This window comes from Sphaeramia orbicularis, chromosome 24 (assembly GCF_902148855.1).
Source record: "Sphaeramia orbicularis chromosome 24, fSphaOr1.1, whole genome shotgun sequence".
Taxonomy (NCBI): domain Eukaryota; kingdom Metazoa; phylum Chordata; class Actinopteri; order Kurtiformes; family Apogonidae; genus Sphaeramia; species Sphaeramia orbicularis.
This window is the reverse complement of record NC_043979.1, coordinates 50,131,877-50,146,666: the sequence shown is the minus strand read 5'-3', so window position 1 is coordinate 50,146,666 and position 14,790 is coordinate 50,131,877. Positions and strand designations below refer to the sequence as shown.

The 14,790-nt window shown below is 43.9% G+C and overlaps 3 protein-coding genes across 4 annotated transcripts in view; 2 read left to right on the top strand and 1 right to left on the bottom strand.

Annotated features, from left to right (window-relative positions):
* Positions 1 to 148, top strand: part of asap2b (ArfGAP with SH3 domain, ankyrin repeat and PH domain 2b) — a 33,652-nt gene extending 33,504 nt beyond the window's left edge. The window contains exon 27 of the mRNA XM_030128548.1: positions 29 to 148. The gene's annotated coding sequence lies outside the window, so the exon portion shown is untranslated. The remainder of the gene's footprint in view (positions 1 to 28) is intronic.
* Positions 1 to 10,199, top strand: part of LOC115415100 (cleavage and polyadenylation specificity factor subunit 3-like) — a 29,388-nt gene extending 19,189 nt beyond the window's left edge. Inside the window, exons 1-18 of one of the 2 annotated variants that reach the window (XM_030128549.1) lie at positions 3,060 to 3,130; positions 4,212 to 4,275; positions 4,350 to 4,447; positions 4,524 to 4,652; positions 5,522 to 5,699; positions 5,783 to 5,872; positions 6,107 to 6,257; positions 6,759 to 6,934; positions 7,012 to 7,170; positions 7,459 to 7,605; positions 7,757 to 7,909; positions 7,988 to 8,096; positions 8,939 to 9,037; positions 9,149 to 9,243; positions 9,353 to 9,440; positions 9,525 to 9,591; positions 9,743 to 9,839; positions 9,952 to 10,199. In XM_030128549.1, coding sequence (XP_029984409.1) covers positions 3,060 to 3,130; positions 4,212 to 4,275; positions 4,350 to 4,447; positions 4,524 to 4,652; positions 5,522 to 5,699; positions 5,783 to 5,872; positions 6,107 to 6,257; positions 6,759 to 6,934; positions 7,012 to 7,170; positions 7,459 to 7,605; positions 7,757 to 7,909; positions 7,988 to 8,096; positions 8,939 to 9,037; positions 9,149 to 9,243; positions 9,353 to 9,440; positions 9,525 to 9,591; positions 9,743 to 9,839; positions 9,952 to 10,041 — 2,061 coding nt within the window. In that variant the 3' untranslated portion in view covers positions 10,042 to 10,199. Of the gene's footprint in view, positions 1 to 3,059; positions 3,131 to 4,211; positions 4,276 to 4,349; positions 4,448 to 4,523; positions 4,653 to 5,521; positions 5,700 to 5,782; positions 5,873 to 6,106; positions 6,258 to 6,758; positions 6,935 to 7,011; positions 7,171 to 7,458; positions 7,606 to 7,756; positions 7,910 to 7,987; positions 8,097 to 8,938; positions 9,038 to 9,148; positions 9,244 to 9,352; positions 9,441 to 9,524; positions 9,592 to 9,742; positions 9,840 to 9,951 lie in introns of those variants that run through there. The other variant, XM_030128551.1, reaches the window with a different exon arrangement.
* A 2,021-nt stretch (positions 10,200 to 12,220) lies between these two features.
* Positions 12,221 to 14,790, bottom strand: part of adam17b (ADAM metallopeptidase domain 17b) — a 15,775-nt gene continuing 13,205 nt past the window's right edge. The window contains exons 16-18 of the mRNA XM_030128974.1: positions 14,299 to 14,466; positions 14,136 to 14,192; positions 12,221 to 13,817 (exon numbers count right to left, since the gene is read on the bottom strand). Of these exons, the coding sequence (XP_029984834.1) occupies positions 13,443 to 13,817; positions 14,136 to 14,192; positions 14,299 to 14,466 (600 nt within the window). The 3' untranslated portion in view covers positions 12,221 to 13,442. The remainder of the gene's footprint in view (positions 13,818 to 14,135; positions 14,193 to 14,298; positions 14,467 to 14,790) is intronic.

Sequence of the window (14,790 nt, the reverse complement as noted above, 5' to 3'; positions counted from 1 at the left end):
ATTGTTATTGTTGTTTTGGCGTGTGCAGAAGCAGAAGCCTCAGAGGGTGAAGGCCATCTATAACTGTTCAGCCGATAACGAGGACGAGCTGACGTTCAGAGAAGGAGAGGTGATCGTGGTGGAGGGGGAGGAGGACGGGGAGTGGTGGGTGAGTTTAGACCCACAGCACAGGACCTGAAGGGGTTCCAAACACAAACAAACACAGAAACAAACAGACACAAACACATCTGCACCTGTCAAACCCTTATTTGTGGTTTTTGCTGAAAACTCTTTGTTTGAATTGAATGTTGTTACTCAACAGCTGTTCATTCAGTTCCATGAACTCCTCCAGTCGCCGTCCTCTATTAAATACATTATAGTTAAAGTTTATAATAATAAAACTTTAGTTCATATGTTAATTTTCTACCTCGTTACAAACATCAGATTCTCTGTAATTGAGTCTGAGTTTATTTTTTAGAATTAGTGAACAAGAAAAACAGAATTAGTGACAGAAAAAGGAAAAGGATGGAAGTTAATGAGACTGAAACCTGTTTGAGGTCACATGACGGGTCACATGGTCCATTCCATCATTAATTATCCTGATCCTGATCCTGATCCTGATCCTGGTTCTGGTTCTGATCCTGGTTCTGATTCTGGTGGTCTTCTGCTCCACCAGATCGGCCACATCGAAGGAGATCCGACCCGACGGGGGGTGTTTCCCGTCACCTTCGTCCACTTCATCACAGAGTGACCGCCGCCCACTTCCTGTTCAGTCAGACGAACCGGGTCTGACCAGCCCGGAACGAGACCAGAGCAAAAACTAGAACCAAAACCAGAACCTGCAACAACAACAAGAGCAAGAACTGAACCTCTGACCTGCTGATCCGTGAACCCTGAACCTCAGCGACAATGACCTTTGACCTTCTGTTACTGTCCATAAAAGGACTTCATGACCCTGGTGGGAGGAGCTTCACTGAAGACAGGAAGTCCAACTGGGCTGATGATGATGATGGTGATGGCGACGACGAGGTGACGATAACAACAACGACAACGATGACAATAGTGACGATGATGATGATGGTGATGAAGATGGTGGAGCATCCCTTCTTTCTTTTCCGTGTAACAGCAGCTGAGTCAATGGTTCCAGCTTTTTTCCGTCAAAGACAGTTTCTGCTTTAATGAACAGTTTGACTAAGACTATTGGACTGGAAAAACACGTTCACATTTAAACGGAATATTTTATAAAAACAAACAGGCTGGAATAATCGGCTCTTTTTTTCTAACTGAATAAATTCCATGTTTTTTTTGAGGCGGTCAAACCAGTACGTCCTCGTCTTCTGCATCTTCAGCCGAACAGTTAATTAATTAAATTCAAAATAAAGGGACGTAAAGGTTTAGTTATGTTAAAAACAGACTGGAACTGAGTCACATTTAACTGGAGAAACTTTGAGGTGAAAGTGTGGATGGAGGTTTGTGTGTTTGAGGTTAAAGGTGGAGGAAGTGGACGTGTCTGCTTCCAAGGTTTGATGTGTTTTTTAGTTTCATCTTTTAACTCGTTGGACGAAGGGAAACTGTGGGGTTGTCCTGTTTTTATCTTTTCTTTGTGACCTTCAGTCATTAAAATATTCAGACAGTAACTGTGAGTTTTATTTTTCTCGTCATAACTTCTACATCTGTTTGTTCTTCTTCTTATTATTATAATTATTATCAGTCTGTGGATGTTTTTTAGTTTTACATTTTTAGTTGATAAAATGTCCATTTTTGTTCTTTGTATTTTTCTTTTTCTTTCTTTTTTATATTGTCAGCGTTGACTTTTTTAAAAAAAAATTTTTAACATTTTAGGTCAGACTTTGATATAATGTGGATTTTTATTTTAATTTTATAGTCATTTCTTTCTTTTTTCACTTTTAGATATAATTCAGCTCTTTAATGCAAAAATAAAATACTTATAAAGGGACAGAAAAATCCAGTTATTCAACAAATATGACAGAACACACACACAGGTTTCCTCATGATGGATCGATCATCAGTTTACTTTTTTCATAATAATGAATCTATTATTTTGTTATAAAATTGTGCATTTCTTTTAATATGTTAATTTCTTGAGGAACATAATGGTGATTATTTTTCTCACTTGAACTACTCGTGATAAATATTTCATTATATGAAATATTTGGACGAGGTTTATTAATCAAACAAGTATTAAAGCAAAGAGTGAAAGAAACGCTCATTTAAAGTAGAACTAAAACTGAATGTCCTGTTCTATGTTAGTTTGATTTTAAATTACCTTTTCTTTCTTAACAAAAAGAACAGCTAATTTTTTTTATTTTATATTTGTCCAAACTGCATTATGAATAAAATGTTCTAATAAAATGTAAAAAAAAAAAAAAAAAAAAAGTCAAAGTTACAGTGTGGTACAGGAAATTAACAAATTAATGAAATAAAGCAGTGAGTTTTCTCATGGTAACAATAATTATTTTTGGTGTTTGGAGGAAACTAAGCACTTATTTTCATAATAATAACCTCAGTATTTATCAGACTTATTTTCTATTAAGAAATTGATTCATTATTTTGGGATAAAAGTTTTATCTCCAAACATTCTGTATTTATTATCATTCCTTCTTCTATATTTGAACATTTTTACATTTTTTATTTGTTTCTTTTTGTTGCTGTTATGTTAAATTATACATTTACATAAACATGTATTTATACATAAGGAACCACACAGACACAAAAAACATATATAACAAACCTATTAAACCACAACAAAAGAGAAAAAAGAAAAAACGGAAAAAAAAAAAAAAAACACAACTTTTTTACATTTGTTTGTTTTAAAACTGAACAAGTCTGTCGCTTTTGTTTGAAAAAAATATGAAAAATATGAAATATATTATTGAACTAAATCCAGCTTCATCTAAGCGGAACCAACGCTGGATCCAGTTTCTAACGGAAGGATTTTTACCCCCAACAGGAAGTGACGTCACAGTAAAACTTGTGAGCGGCGCGTTGCTAACATTAGTTAACTAAGTAATGTTTTAGCTGTTGTTTTTGTCGTATTTGTGCGGTTAGTGTGAATAAAAATGACAACGAAACGTAAAGTGGACTCGGTGGTTCCGGCGGAGGAGAGTGACCAGCTGGTGATTCGGCCTCTGTGAGTAAAAAAAAGAACTTTAAGGGTATTTTAAGGGGAACTCCACTGACAATTAAAGGCTTTTAAAACCGAGACACGAACTGACGAAGAAACATGAAGGAACTCTGGAGTTTAAGGACATTTAACTCCTCTGTAACAGGTAGACTTTATATCGGCTCCAGTAAAATACACAAAGTGCGTCTATTAAAGTGTGTTTTGAACTCAGAAAAGTTCAAAGTTCGTCCGTCATGAACCTCATGTTAAATAAGTGACACTTAAACTAAAGCTTTTCCAGGTTTTAATGTTAGTTTGTCCTTCACTTTGGTTAGTTTTTTTGTTTGTTTTTTGCAGTGAATCTCCAAACCAGAGTTTTCATAGTTTATTAAATATGTTTGAGTTTTCGCTTTGATGAGTTTGACTTAGTTTTAGATCCGATTAGATTAGATCAAATAGAACTGTATTGATCCTGTGGTCAATACAGTTCAGCAGGTTCAGCACATACACCAAATATATACACAAGAAATAACCCCCCCCCCCAAAAAAAAAAAAAAAAAAATACAGGAGGGAAAAATGCAGTTACATATTGGAAAGTACTAGTAGAAACAAGTGGTGAGGAAGTAAAATGAATAATGATAAGTACCTGATTATGTTCTAATGTAATATTATGGTCTGTTTCCATCTGTTACCTCCGGTCTAGGATCTGTTATCACTATGAGCAGAACTGGGAAAGAAAACTGCCTGGAAGAACCGACAAAAGGAACCGCTCAGTTTAAATCCATTCAAAGTCAGTTTAAATCTATTTAAATCCATTCAAAGTCAATTTAAATCCTTTCAAATTCAGTTTAAATCAATTTAAAATCAGTTTAAATCCATTCAAATTCAGTCTAGATCCATTCAAATTCAGTTTAAATCCATTTAAATGCATTCAAAGTCGTGATATATTGTGACACGTGGTATCTGTCCAACCATAATGACCTTTGACCTTAAGGACCCCTCAGTTGAATCCATATTCATTCGTGTCTTCTTTCACAGAGATGATGTGAGCCTTTAAATGTGCAGACGTTTGATTGATGTGTGTGGATGTGACTGCGTTTGTTTCCAGGGGGGCGGGACAGGAAGTGGGACGATCCTGCATCATCCTGGAGTTTAAAGGAAGGAAGATCATGGTGAGTGTGAGTGGTCCGTGTCAGATGTAAAAGACAAAGCTGCACATGCTCAGAACCTGCCTGTTGTTCTGCAGTTGGACTGTGGGATCCATCCGGGTCTGGAGGGGATGGACGCGCTGCCGTTCATCGACCTGATCGACCCGGCCGAGGTCGACCTGCTGCTCATCAGCCAGTGAGTCCGGCCTCTGGTCCACTTGGGTTTTACCGGGTTCTGCTGGTTCTGCTGACATGTTGTGTGTGTCCCTCAGCTTCCATCTGGACCACTGTGGAGCTCTGCCCTGGTTCCTGCAGAAGACCAGCTTCAAAGGACGCACCTTCATGACCCACGCCACCAAAGCCATCTACCGCTGGCTGCTGTCTGACTACGTCAAAGTCAGGTGGGTCAGACCAGATCTAGATCAGATTCAGATCAGATTCTGACCTGTAATACCAGAGGGTTAACATTTCTCTGTTTGTTATGATGACATTATTGTAGTTTTTTCTCTGATTTTTCCTTGTGTTTTGTGGGTTTTTACTCCCTCGTCCTCGTCTGCAGTAGTTTACCTGTGGGTTTTTATTCCCTCATCTTCGTCTGCAGTAGTTTACCTGTGGGTTTTTACTCCCTCGTCCTCGTCTGCAGTAGTTTACCTGTGGGTTTTTACTCCCTCGTCCTCGTCTGCAGTAGTTTACCTGTGGGTTTTTACTCCCTCGTCCTTGTCTGCAGTAGTTTACCTGTGGGTTTTTATTCCCTCGTCCTCGTCTGCAGTAGTTTACCTGTGGGTTTTTACTCCCTCGTCCTCGTCTGCAGTAGTTTACCTGTGGGTTTTTACTCCCTCGTCCTCGTCTGCAGTAGTTTACCTGTGGGTTTTTACTCCCTCGTCCTCATCTGCAGTAGTTTACCTGTGGGTTTTTACTCCCTCGTCCTCGTCTGCAGTAGTTTACCTGTGGGTTTTTATTCCCTCGTCCTCGTCTGCAGTAGTTTACCTGTGGGTTTTTATTCCCTTGTCTGCAGTAGTTAACCTGTGGGTTTTTATTCACCTCGTCCTCGTCTGCAGTAGTTAACCTGTGGGTTTTTATTCCCTCGTCCTCGTCTGCAGTAGTTTACCTGTGGGTTTTTATTCACCTCGTCCTCGTCTGCAGTAGTTTACCTGTGGGTTTTTATTCCCTCATCCTCGTCTGCAGTAGTTTACCTGTGGGTTTTTATTCACCTCGTCCTCGTCTGCAGTAGTTTACCTGTGGGTTTTTATTCCCTCATCCTCGTCTGCAGTAACATTGCGGCTGATGACATGCTGTACTCTGAGACCGACCTGGAGGCCAGTATGGAGAAGATCGAGACCATCAACTTCCATGAGGTCAAGGAGGTCGCCGGCATCAAGTTCTGGTGTTACCACGCCGGACACGTCCTTGGCGCCGCCATGTTCATGATCGAGATCGCCGGCGTTAAGGTGACGCAGGTGTTTGTGTTTAACCTCTGATGGTGATGGCGGCGGCGGTAGGTCATCGTTAACCCGTTTGTTTGTCTGTTCAGTTGTTGTACACAGGAGACTTCTCCCGTCAGGAGGATCGACACCTGATGGCAGCGGAGATTCCAAGTGTTAAGCCGGACATCCTCATCACCGTGAGGAACACAAGACAAACAAACAAACAACGAAATAAACAACAAACATCAAACTACAACCAAACAACAAATGAACAACAAACAAACAGAATACAATAGAACTGTTCAGACAGTAGAATGTGCAGATCTGAATCAACAGTCGGACTGAATTCCTTTAGTTTCCATCTGTCGATGGTTTAGATGAGAGGAAGCAAACTGTCTGTCTGTCTGTCTGTCTGTCTGTCCGTCCGTCAGGAGTCGACCTATGGGACTCACATCCATGAGAAGAGAGAGGAGAGGGAGGCTCGCTTCTGTAACACCGTCCATGACATCGTCAACCGTGAAGGACGATGTCTGATCCCAGTGTTCGCTCTGGGACGAGCCCAGGAACTGCTGCTGATCCTGGGTCAGTGCAGGCACTGCCACAAGGCACTACGGCAACGCAGACGCACAACAGCAACACACAACGGCAACACAGATGCACTACCGCAACGCACAACCACAATGCAGACACAATACAGACGCACAACAACACAACACAGACACAACTGCAACGGAAACATACAATGGCAACACAGACATACAAGGCTGTCTCCTCTGACCCACTGTTTAAAGCATTTATTCCATATAATAATAATAATAATAATTATTATTATTATTATTATTAATGGACAAATATTGACAGTTCAGTTCTTTCATTTTGTGGTAAAACACACATTTATCTGAGCCTTCTACAGTCAAACCAACATAAATACACCTCCTCTTCCTCCTCCTCCTCCTTCTCCTCATCTTCTGCTGATACTGACGCTCTAATGCAGGTCCTCCTGGTCCAGATCCCCCTGGTCCAGGTGGACCTGGTCCAGGTGGACCTGGTCTTTAATGTGCCCCCTGTGTGTTTGTGGGTCAGATGAGTACTGGCAGAACCACCCGGAGCTCCACGACATCCCCATCTACTACGCCTCATCTCTGGCTAAGAAGTGCATGGCCGTCTACCAGACCTACATCAACGCCATGAACGACAAGATCCGCAAGGCCATCAACATCAACAACCCCTTCGTCTTCAAGCACATCAGCAACCTCAAGGTTAGGCCACGCCCACTGTCTGTTCTGGTCCGTTCCCTGTTCTGGTCCGTTCACTTCGGTCCGTCTCCTTTCTTCAGAGCATGGACCACTTCGATGACATCGGGCCCAGCGTGGTGATGGCGTCTCCTGGGATGATGCAGAGCGGTTTGTCCAGGGAACTGTTTGAGAGCTGGTGCACCGACAAGAGGAACGGAGTGATTATAGCAGGGTACTGTGTGGAGGGAACGCTGGCAAAGGTACACACAGATACACACAACAAATACACACAAAACCATGGAGAACACCCCCACAGATCCCCCCTTTGTACCTGTGTGCAGTTCTGCGTCCACACGTCTGTGATGGTTCCAGTTTGTTCAGACTGGGTTTTCCAGGTTGAATAAAAGTATAAATGGATCAGAACCAGATGAATCTGTCAGTTTAATCACTGCTGCTGTTTTAGATCAGAAAACATCGACGTTCAGTTGAATCCAATCTGTGTGTGTGTTTGTTTGTTTGTGTGTTTGTTTGTTTGTGTGTTTGTTCAGCACATCATGACAGAACCAGATGAAATCACCACCATGTCTGGACAGAAGCTTCCTCTGAAGATGTCGGTGGATTACATCTCCTTTTCCGCTCACACAGATTATCAGCAGACCAGCGAGTTCATCAGAGCGCTCAAACCCCCGCACGTGGTACGGACCGCACGCAACAACACGACACGCAACAACACACCACGACACAGTCTAACAAACACAACAGACCTGGACACACGACGCCACACTACAGTGGACCCAAAGTGGGCGGTCTTTAAAAACGCTGCGCTGCTGTTGGTCGGTCCATCAGATCCTGGTCCACGGTGAGCAGAATGAGATGGCGCGTCTGAAGGCGGCGCTGATCCGCGAGTATGAGGACAACGACGACGTCCACATCGAAGTGCACAACCCCAGGAACACCGAGGCCGTCACACTCAACTTCAGAGGAGAGAAACTGGCCAAGGTCCGCCTCAGGTTCACATCTGTCCGACGCCATCGCAGAACGTGCCACCGCTAACTCCCAGCATGCTCTGCTCCTCAGGTCATGGGGTCTCTGGCAGACAGGAAGTGTGTTCAGGGACAGCGGGTCTCTGGGATCCTGGTCAAACGGAACTTCAACTACCACATCCTGACGCCGTCTGACCTCTCCGGTGAGTATGACCCACCTCTAGGGGGAAGGGGGAGGAGCCAAACGTACAGTTGACGTTACATTTAGATAAAAGAACAACTTGTTTTATTAATGAATGATTTTTATTTACTCTGGATTCACAAAAACCCTGATAATCTGGGTATGGTGCATTCAGGGACCCTGGTTTCCCTCCATTTTTGTGTGTTTTCAAACCACACATACCTGAGTATGTTGTGTTCAGGGTCCCTGGTTTTCCCTCTTTGTGCATGAGTTTCCATTGCGATGCATTCAGGGTCTGTAGTTTTCCTTCACTGTGTATGTGTTTCCACCGTGATGCGTTCAGGGTCTGTAGTTTTCCTTATATATTTTCAGTATGATGCAATCAGGGTCTGTAGTTTTCCTAACTTTGTATGTGTTTCCATTATGATGCCTTCAAGGTCTGTTATTTTCCCCTCCTGGTGTATCTGTTTCCTGTATGATGCATTCAAGGTCTGTAGATTTCCATAATTGTGTATGTGTTTCCACTGTGAGGCATTCAGGGTCTGTAGTTTTCCTTACTGTGTGTTTCCATCATGATGCATTCAGGGTCTGTAGTTTTCCTTTATTGTGTGTTTCCATCATGATGTGTTCAGGGTCTGTAATTTTCCTTAATTGTGAGTGTGTTTTCAGTATGATGCCTTCAGGGTCTGTCTTTTTCCCTCCGGGTGTATCCGTTTCCTGTATGATGCATTCAGGGTCTGTGGTTTTCCGTCTTCATGTATGCGTTTCCATTATGTTGCGTTCAGTGTCTGTGGTTTCCCCTCCTTGTGTGTGTGTGTTTTCAGTATGATGCATTCAGTGTCTGTGGTTTTCCGGTGTTCCCAGACTACACAGACCTGTCCATGGGCATGGTGACCCAGACCCAGGCCATCCCCTACACCGGACCCATCTCTCTGCTGGTCAGCCAACTCCGCAGCCTCGCAGGTGAGTCCGCACCACACCCGACTGCACCTGAACGCACCGCGCCTCCCTTTTGATGACCGCGCCGTTGGCCATTTTTCCTGCTGTTTCCACGTGATGCGTTTGTGTTCTTAGGAGACGTGGAGCAGGTGGAAAAGACGGAGAAAATCACCATCAAGGTCTTTAAAAGCATCACGCTGGTACATGAGGCAGGGATGGTGGTGCTGGAGGTCAGTACAGATGACCTTTGACCTTCTGTTACCCTGGAGACGTGGTGTCCCTGAACGCCTCACATCCCATTAAAGCCTGTTGTGTGTGATTTGGTTGTTTTTTTTCCAGTGGGTCGCCAACCCGCTCAACGACATGTACGCAGACTTCATCACCGTGGTGGTCCTGGAGCTCCAGTCCAACCCCAATGCTCAGAAGTGTCAGTAAACGCACCACACCGCCACCTGTGTCATGTGATGCAGTGTGTTGGATTGACAGTGTGAACCCGTCTGTTGTGTTTCAGTCGTTGAAGGTCGGAGGGAAACGTGTGACAGTGAAGTGTTCGTGGAGCGCCTCAGTCTGATGCTGCAGTGAGTTTCAGGACATTGAACGCATCATTGTCAGCTGTGTCTTTGAACGCATCATTGTCAGCTGTGTCTTTGAACGCATCATTGTCAGCTGTGTCTTTGAACTTTTCTGTTGTGTGTTACATTGTGTTGTGTGTCTGTTGTGTGTCTGCAGTGACATGTTCGGGGACGACTACGTAACTTCCACAGACGGTAAACAGCTGAGTGTGACGGTGGACGGAGTCACAGCACTGGTGGACACTGAAACCCGGGTGAGTCCAAGTCCTGAACCTGATCCGCTTCAGTCCTGAACCTGATCCGCTTCAGTCCAGACTCTGCCCCCTGACCCCCCGTTGACCTCTGACCTCTGTCCTCTCGTCTCAGTCGGTGTCGTGTCCAGAGGACGAGTCTCTGCGGGACATGGTCGAAGTCGCCGTCCATCGCCTCTATGACGCCTTAAGCCCCGCCTTCTGACCACGCCCACCCCGCGATGTCACAGTCATGTGATCTGGACTGTCGTGGACCGGTTCGACTTCTGTGATTCTGCTGTTTTTGTATCGTTTTGTATAAAAATCATTTGTTCTTGAAGAAAAAAATAAAATCTGATGTCGACTGAAACTGATTTAAAAGAACGTTTGTGTTTAAGAGCGTCATTAAAAACCCAAAAACTAAAGTTTTTAATTCCTGTTGATCCACTGACACTGTCAATACTAAATATATATATATACTGTAAACTATATATATCTATACTATACGTGGAAATAACTGGTGTCAAATACAGTTCTTCATCTGTTCATGGTCATCAGATATGACCATATTTGGACGTTCAGAGGCTCTGTAGTTACCGCGGAAACAGCAAAATGAATTTAAAAAAGCTACAAAATAATAAATAATGTTAAAAAAAAAATAAGCAAAAGATGAACAAATATAAATAAATAATAGCAACAAAAACAGATGAAATAAAAGGAAAAAATGAACAAAAAGTTGTAAACACTTAGTTTTAAATTAAAAAGTCACTTTTTCTTCAGTTTTCTGTTTCTGATAAAATAACCTTGGAATTTACTCTGAGTTTTAATCAACATCTACATGATCAGTGAATTAAATATAGAAAATACAGGATTTATACTGAAAAAATGTTAAAGGTGCAGTCTGTAGAATTCTGTTCTCAGTCATTCTAAAATGGTCCTGACTGTCAGCAGACATGAAGGAATCCTGTTCATTTAAATCCTGATCTCAGTGACAGTCGTAGTCCAGACAGAATATTTACATTTAAAGCTCAGTGTCAGCCCCCAGATGATGGTTATGATGTCACTGTGTGTTTTGGTCTGAGGCTCCGCCCATCACCTGTCTGCCAATCACAGAGTCAGTACCTTTGTTCATCCAGGTTGGCAGTTCCACTGAGCTGCAGCTGAACATTTATGAGCACAAATGTCTGACCTGAAGAAACCCAAAAGGACTAAAGGGATTATTCCAACGACGACAAAGAGAGAAAAGAAACAAGGATCTGGAGAAGAATTAGAAACAGACGACTGAAAGAGGAGAAGAATTAGAAAACTGACACCGACTCTGCCTTAGTCTGACCACCGTAAGAACCACTGAGAGCCAGGACCGCCGTCTGTTCTCTGGGGTCAGGCTGCGGTCTGTTCTCCTGGTCCTGGTGAACAGACCAGGTACCGGGGTAGGACTGGTCTCTGTCCATGGTAGCTCCTTGTACGAGGGCTGTTCAATAAGTTCATGGCCTCACCCAGAAATACTGGTTGTTCTAATACAGGATGTTACATTCTTTCGTGATGGGATAGTGATGCTTGAACATCGATGGACCAAGTGCATTGCTGTAAATGGAGATTATGTTGAAAAATAAAATATAAATTATCAGTCTGTGTTGTTCTGTTCTGGGTGAGGCCATGAACTTATTGAACGGCCCTCGTAGTTCAGTGTTTTCTGTGGAAGTGACCTCTGCATGTAGTGGTGTAGAATCTGAAGGGTGGGTGGGTGGGTGGGGGGGGTTGAGTAGTCCGGCGTCCGTGGTTCGGCCAGGGGCTGGTTGGGGGGGGGGGGGTGCCACTTGTACTTGGCGGCAGTAACAGGTAAACTTGCGGCTCATTTCCTTTTCTCTCTCCTGAATGTGTGTGAACGTTCATCAGTGTCCAGGACGTTTGTCTGTTCTGTTCTAGATCAGACTGATGCAGATTCAGTCTGGGGAGGATTTTATTGTATGAAATTTCTGCTGTGGTGGACAGCATTAGTGGAAACACTAGTAGTAGACGCTCATGCTGGATCTGTCCACCCCTAGTCTGGGGGAGGAGCAGAGGAGACCAGCTGTACAGTGTTTGAATGGGACTGCAGAACCAGTTTGGGCCACAGTCCTACATACGACACCTTTAAATATAGATGATAATATTAGAATAAATGCAGCTAAATCCCATTAGAAAAGGTTCCATCCACAGAAAAACAGCTGTAGGTTTTTAAAGGTTAAAGGTCAATGATTTACTGTAAAAAAAAAACACTTTTATAGGAAGGAAAATGATCGAATGCAACATGAAAATGAAACTGTTTAATCCACAACGTCGTTTCTGTTCAACGTCTGCTGTCGTTTTAATTTTGTTTGTTGTTGATTTGTCGTGTAAATGAACAGAAACCAGATGCAGATGAGTTTCTTTAAAAAAAACATTTATCATAAAGGTTTAAAAACTTTATCACATCTCCACAGTTTTAACACATACGACCACGAAGCAAACAAGTGATCATCAATACGGACGAAACCCTGAAGAAGAACCGAAAACCACCGAAGAAGAAATGAACCACCAAAGAAGAACCAAAAACCACTGAAGAAGAAATGAACCACCAAAGAACCAAAAACCACTGAAGAAGAAATGAACCACCAAAGAAGAACCAAAACCACTGAAAGAAGAAATGAACCACCAAAGAACCAAAAACCACTGAAGAAGAAATGAACCACCAAAGAAAAAAAAACACAGAAGAAAAAAACAACACCACAGAAGAAACGAAAACCGCAGAAGAAAAAGTACAAGTGAACTAAGGAAACCAGGAGTAAAAGTGTTCGTATAAAATCATGTGATTATTAAAAACTGGATTAAATCCAAACCTGTAAAAATACTATTTATAAAATTTAAAAAAAACAAGAAAACAAATTTTAAAAAAAGGACAAACGTCAACGAGATGAAATATTAATGAGAAAAATCAACAAAAGAAACAAACATTACAGGATGAATTCAGTGATTTTTCTCCAGTTTCAGGCAGAAAAACCAAAGGTTTGTGTTTGACTCAAATGTTTATGGAGTGAATTAGAGACAAAAGTGTCGTCATCAGCTGATCTGAACTCACAATGATCCATTATGTTGAAGTTAAATCTGTAAACGAACTTTTATTCATAAAAAACATTAAAGTTGAATAAAAGCAGAAAATGTTTGTTAAACTTTGTGGTTTTTCTGGAACAGACGTCGAAGCGTTTTCTTAAATTCATTTTGTTCCAATTTGAATGAAAACGGCTGAAGTCTGAGGTTCTTCTGACCTTTGACCTTTGACCTGAACCCTAAAGGGTCAAACTAAACCTGCTGTTGGATTTTCATCAGGTCTTTGGTTTTCATTTTAGTAAAAACACCTTAAAGAAAACCCTTAAATCCACATTAATGATGCGTTCAGGGACTGCAGGTCATCAGACCACTACACCAACAGAGACCAGGTCCAGGTCTGGTTCTGGTACCGGGTCAGTCCATATTTAAATCTTGGCGTCAGGTCAAGTCCTGGTCTCTGGTCTGGATCCAGTGAGAGCAAACCCAGAACCACCAGAGACCTGTGGGTCCAGGTCTCTTCAGGTCCCTGCAGGTCCAGGTCCCTGCAGGTCCAGGTCTGGGTCAGCACTGTGTCTCCTTGGCGTCCATCTGTCTCTGTCTCTTCAGTCTGAACATCAGGGCCTTCTCGCTTCGACTCGGCGCCGTCTCCGTCAGGTCTTCGAAGGACCTGGGCGCTGCCCCCCCTGGCCGGCCGAACGCCTCCTCCAGGGAGTCCCGGTCCGGGTCCGGATCCAGATCCGCATGTGAGTCGAAGCTGGGGTCCTCTTGGATGGTGGCCATGCGGGGGCTGTCGGGGGCGGGGGCAGAGCCGGACACCGGCGGAGTGCTGGTCTGCTGGGGTCCAGACGGGAAACGGAGGCCCGCCGGGGGGGGGAAGCTGGGGGGTTTGAAGATCCGGACTGACGCCGACTCCAGGCTGCTGAGGAGCTCGGCATTCTGGGAAAAAAACAGGAGCAGAACAGAAGCCCATCAGGACCAGAACCATGACCTATGAGGGACAGAGGGGGCGCCGGTGAGTCCGGTCTGAGGTACGAGGTCCAGGGTCTGAGGTATGAGGTATGAGGTCTGAGGTATGAGGTCTGGGGTATGAGGTCCAGAGTCTGAGGTACGAGGTCCAGGGTCTGAGGTATGAGGTCCGAGGTCTGGGGTCTAGGATTTGGAGTCTAGGGTCTAGGGTCTCTGGTCTCTGGTCTGATTCTGGGTCTGGTTCTGGGTCTGGGGTCTATGGTCTGGTTCTGGTTCTGGGGTACTCACACTGGGAAAGAACATGGACCTGGTGTTCTGTTCGTACTGTTGGTCCAACTTCTTATCCTGAAAACACAAAAAACAACACAACTGAGGTACAAGTACTGTCTGTGTACTTTTGTATATTGTTTGTGTACTGTCTGTGTACTTGTGTGTACTTGTGTGTACCCACCACACAGTGGACCAGGATGCTCAGTGGAACCCAGAACAACAGAGAGAAAACCAGCACTGAACCCACGATGTTGTCTGCCAGGAACTTCCCAAAGGTGTTGATGTCCAGTTTATCGATGAAGTCCCACAGACGCTCCACCACGTCCTGGACCTGCTTCATACACTTCCCCTGCACACAGGAGACAGGAGACAGGAGACAGGAGACAGCAGACAGCAGACAGGAGACAGGAGACAGGAGACAGCAGACAGGAGACAGGAGACAGGGGACAGCAGACAGGAGACAGGGGACAGGGGACAGCAGACAGGGGACAGCAGACAGGAGACAGCAGACAGGAGACAGGGGACAGGGGACAGCAGACAGCAGACAGGAGACAGGGGACAGCAGACAGGAGACAGGAGACAGGGGACAGGAGACAGCAGACAGGAGACAGCAGACAGGAGACAGGGGACAGCAGACAGGAGACAGCAGACAGGGGACAGGAGACAGCAGACA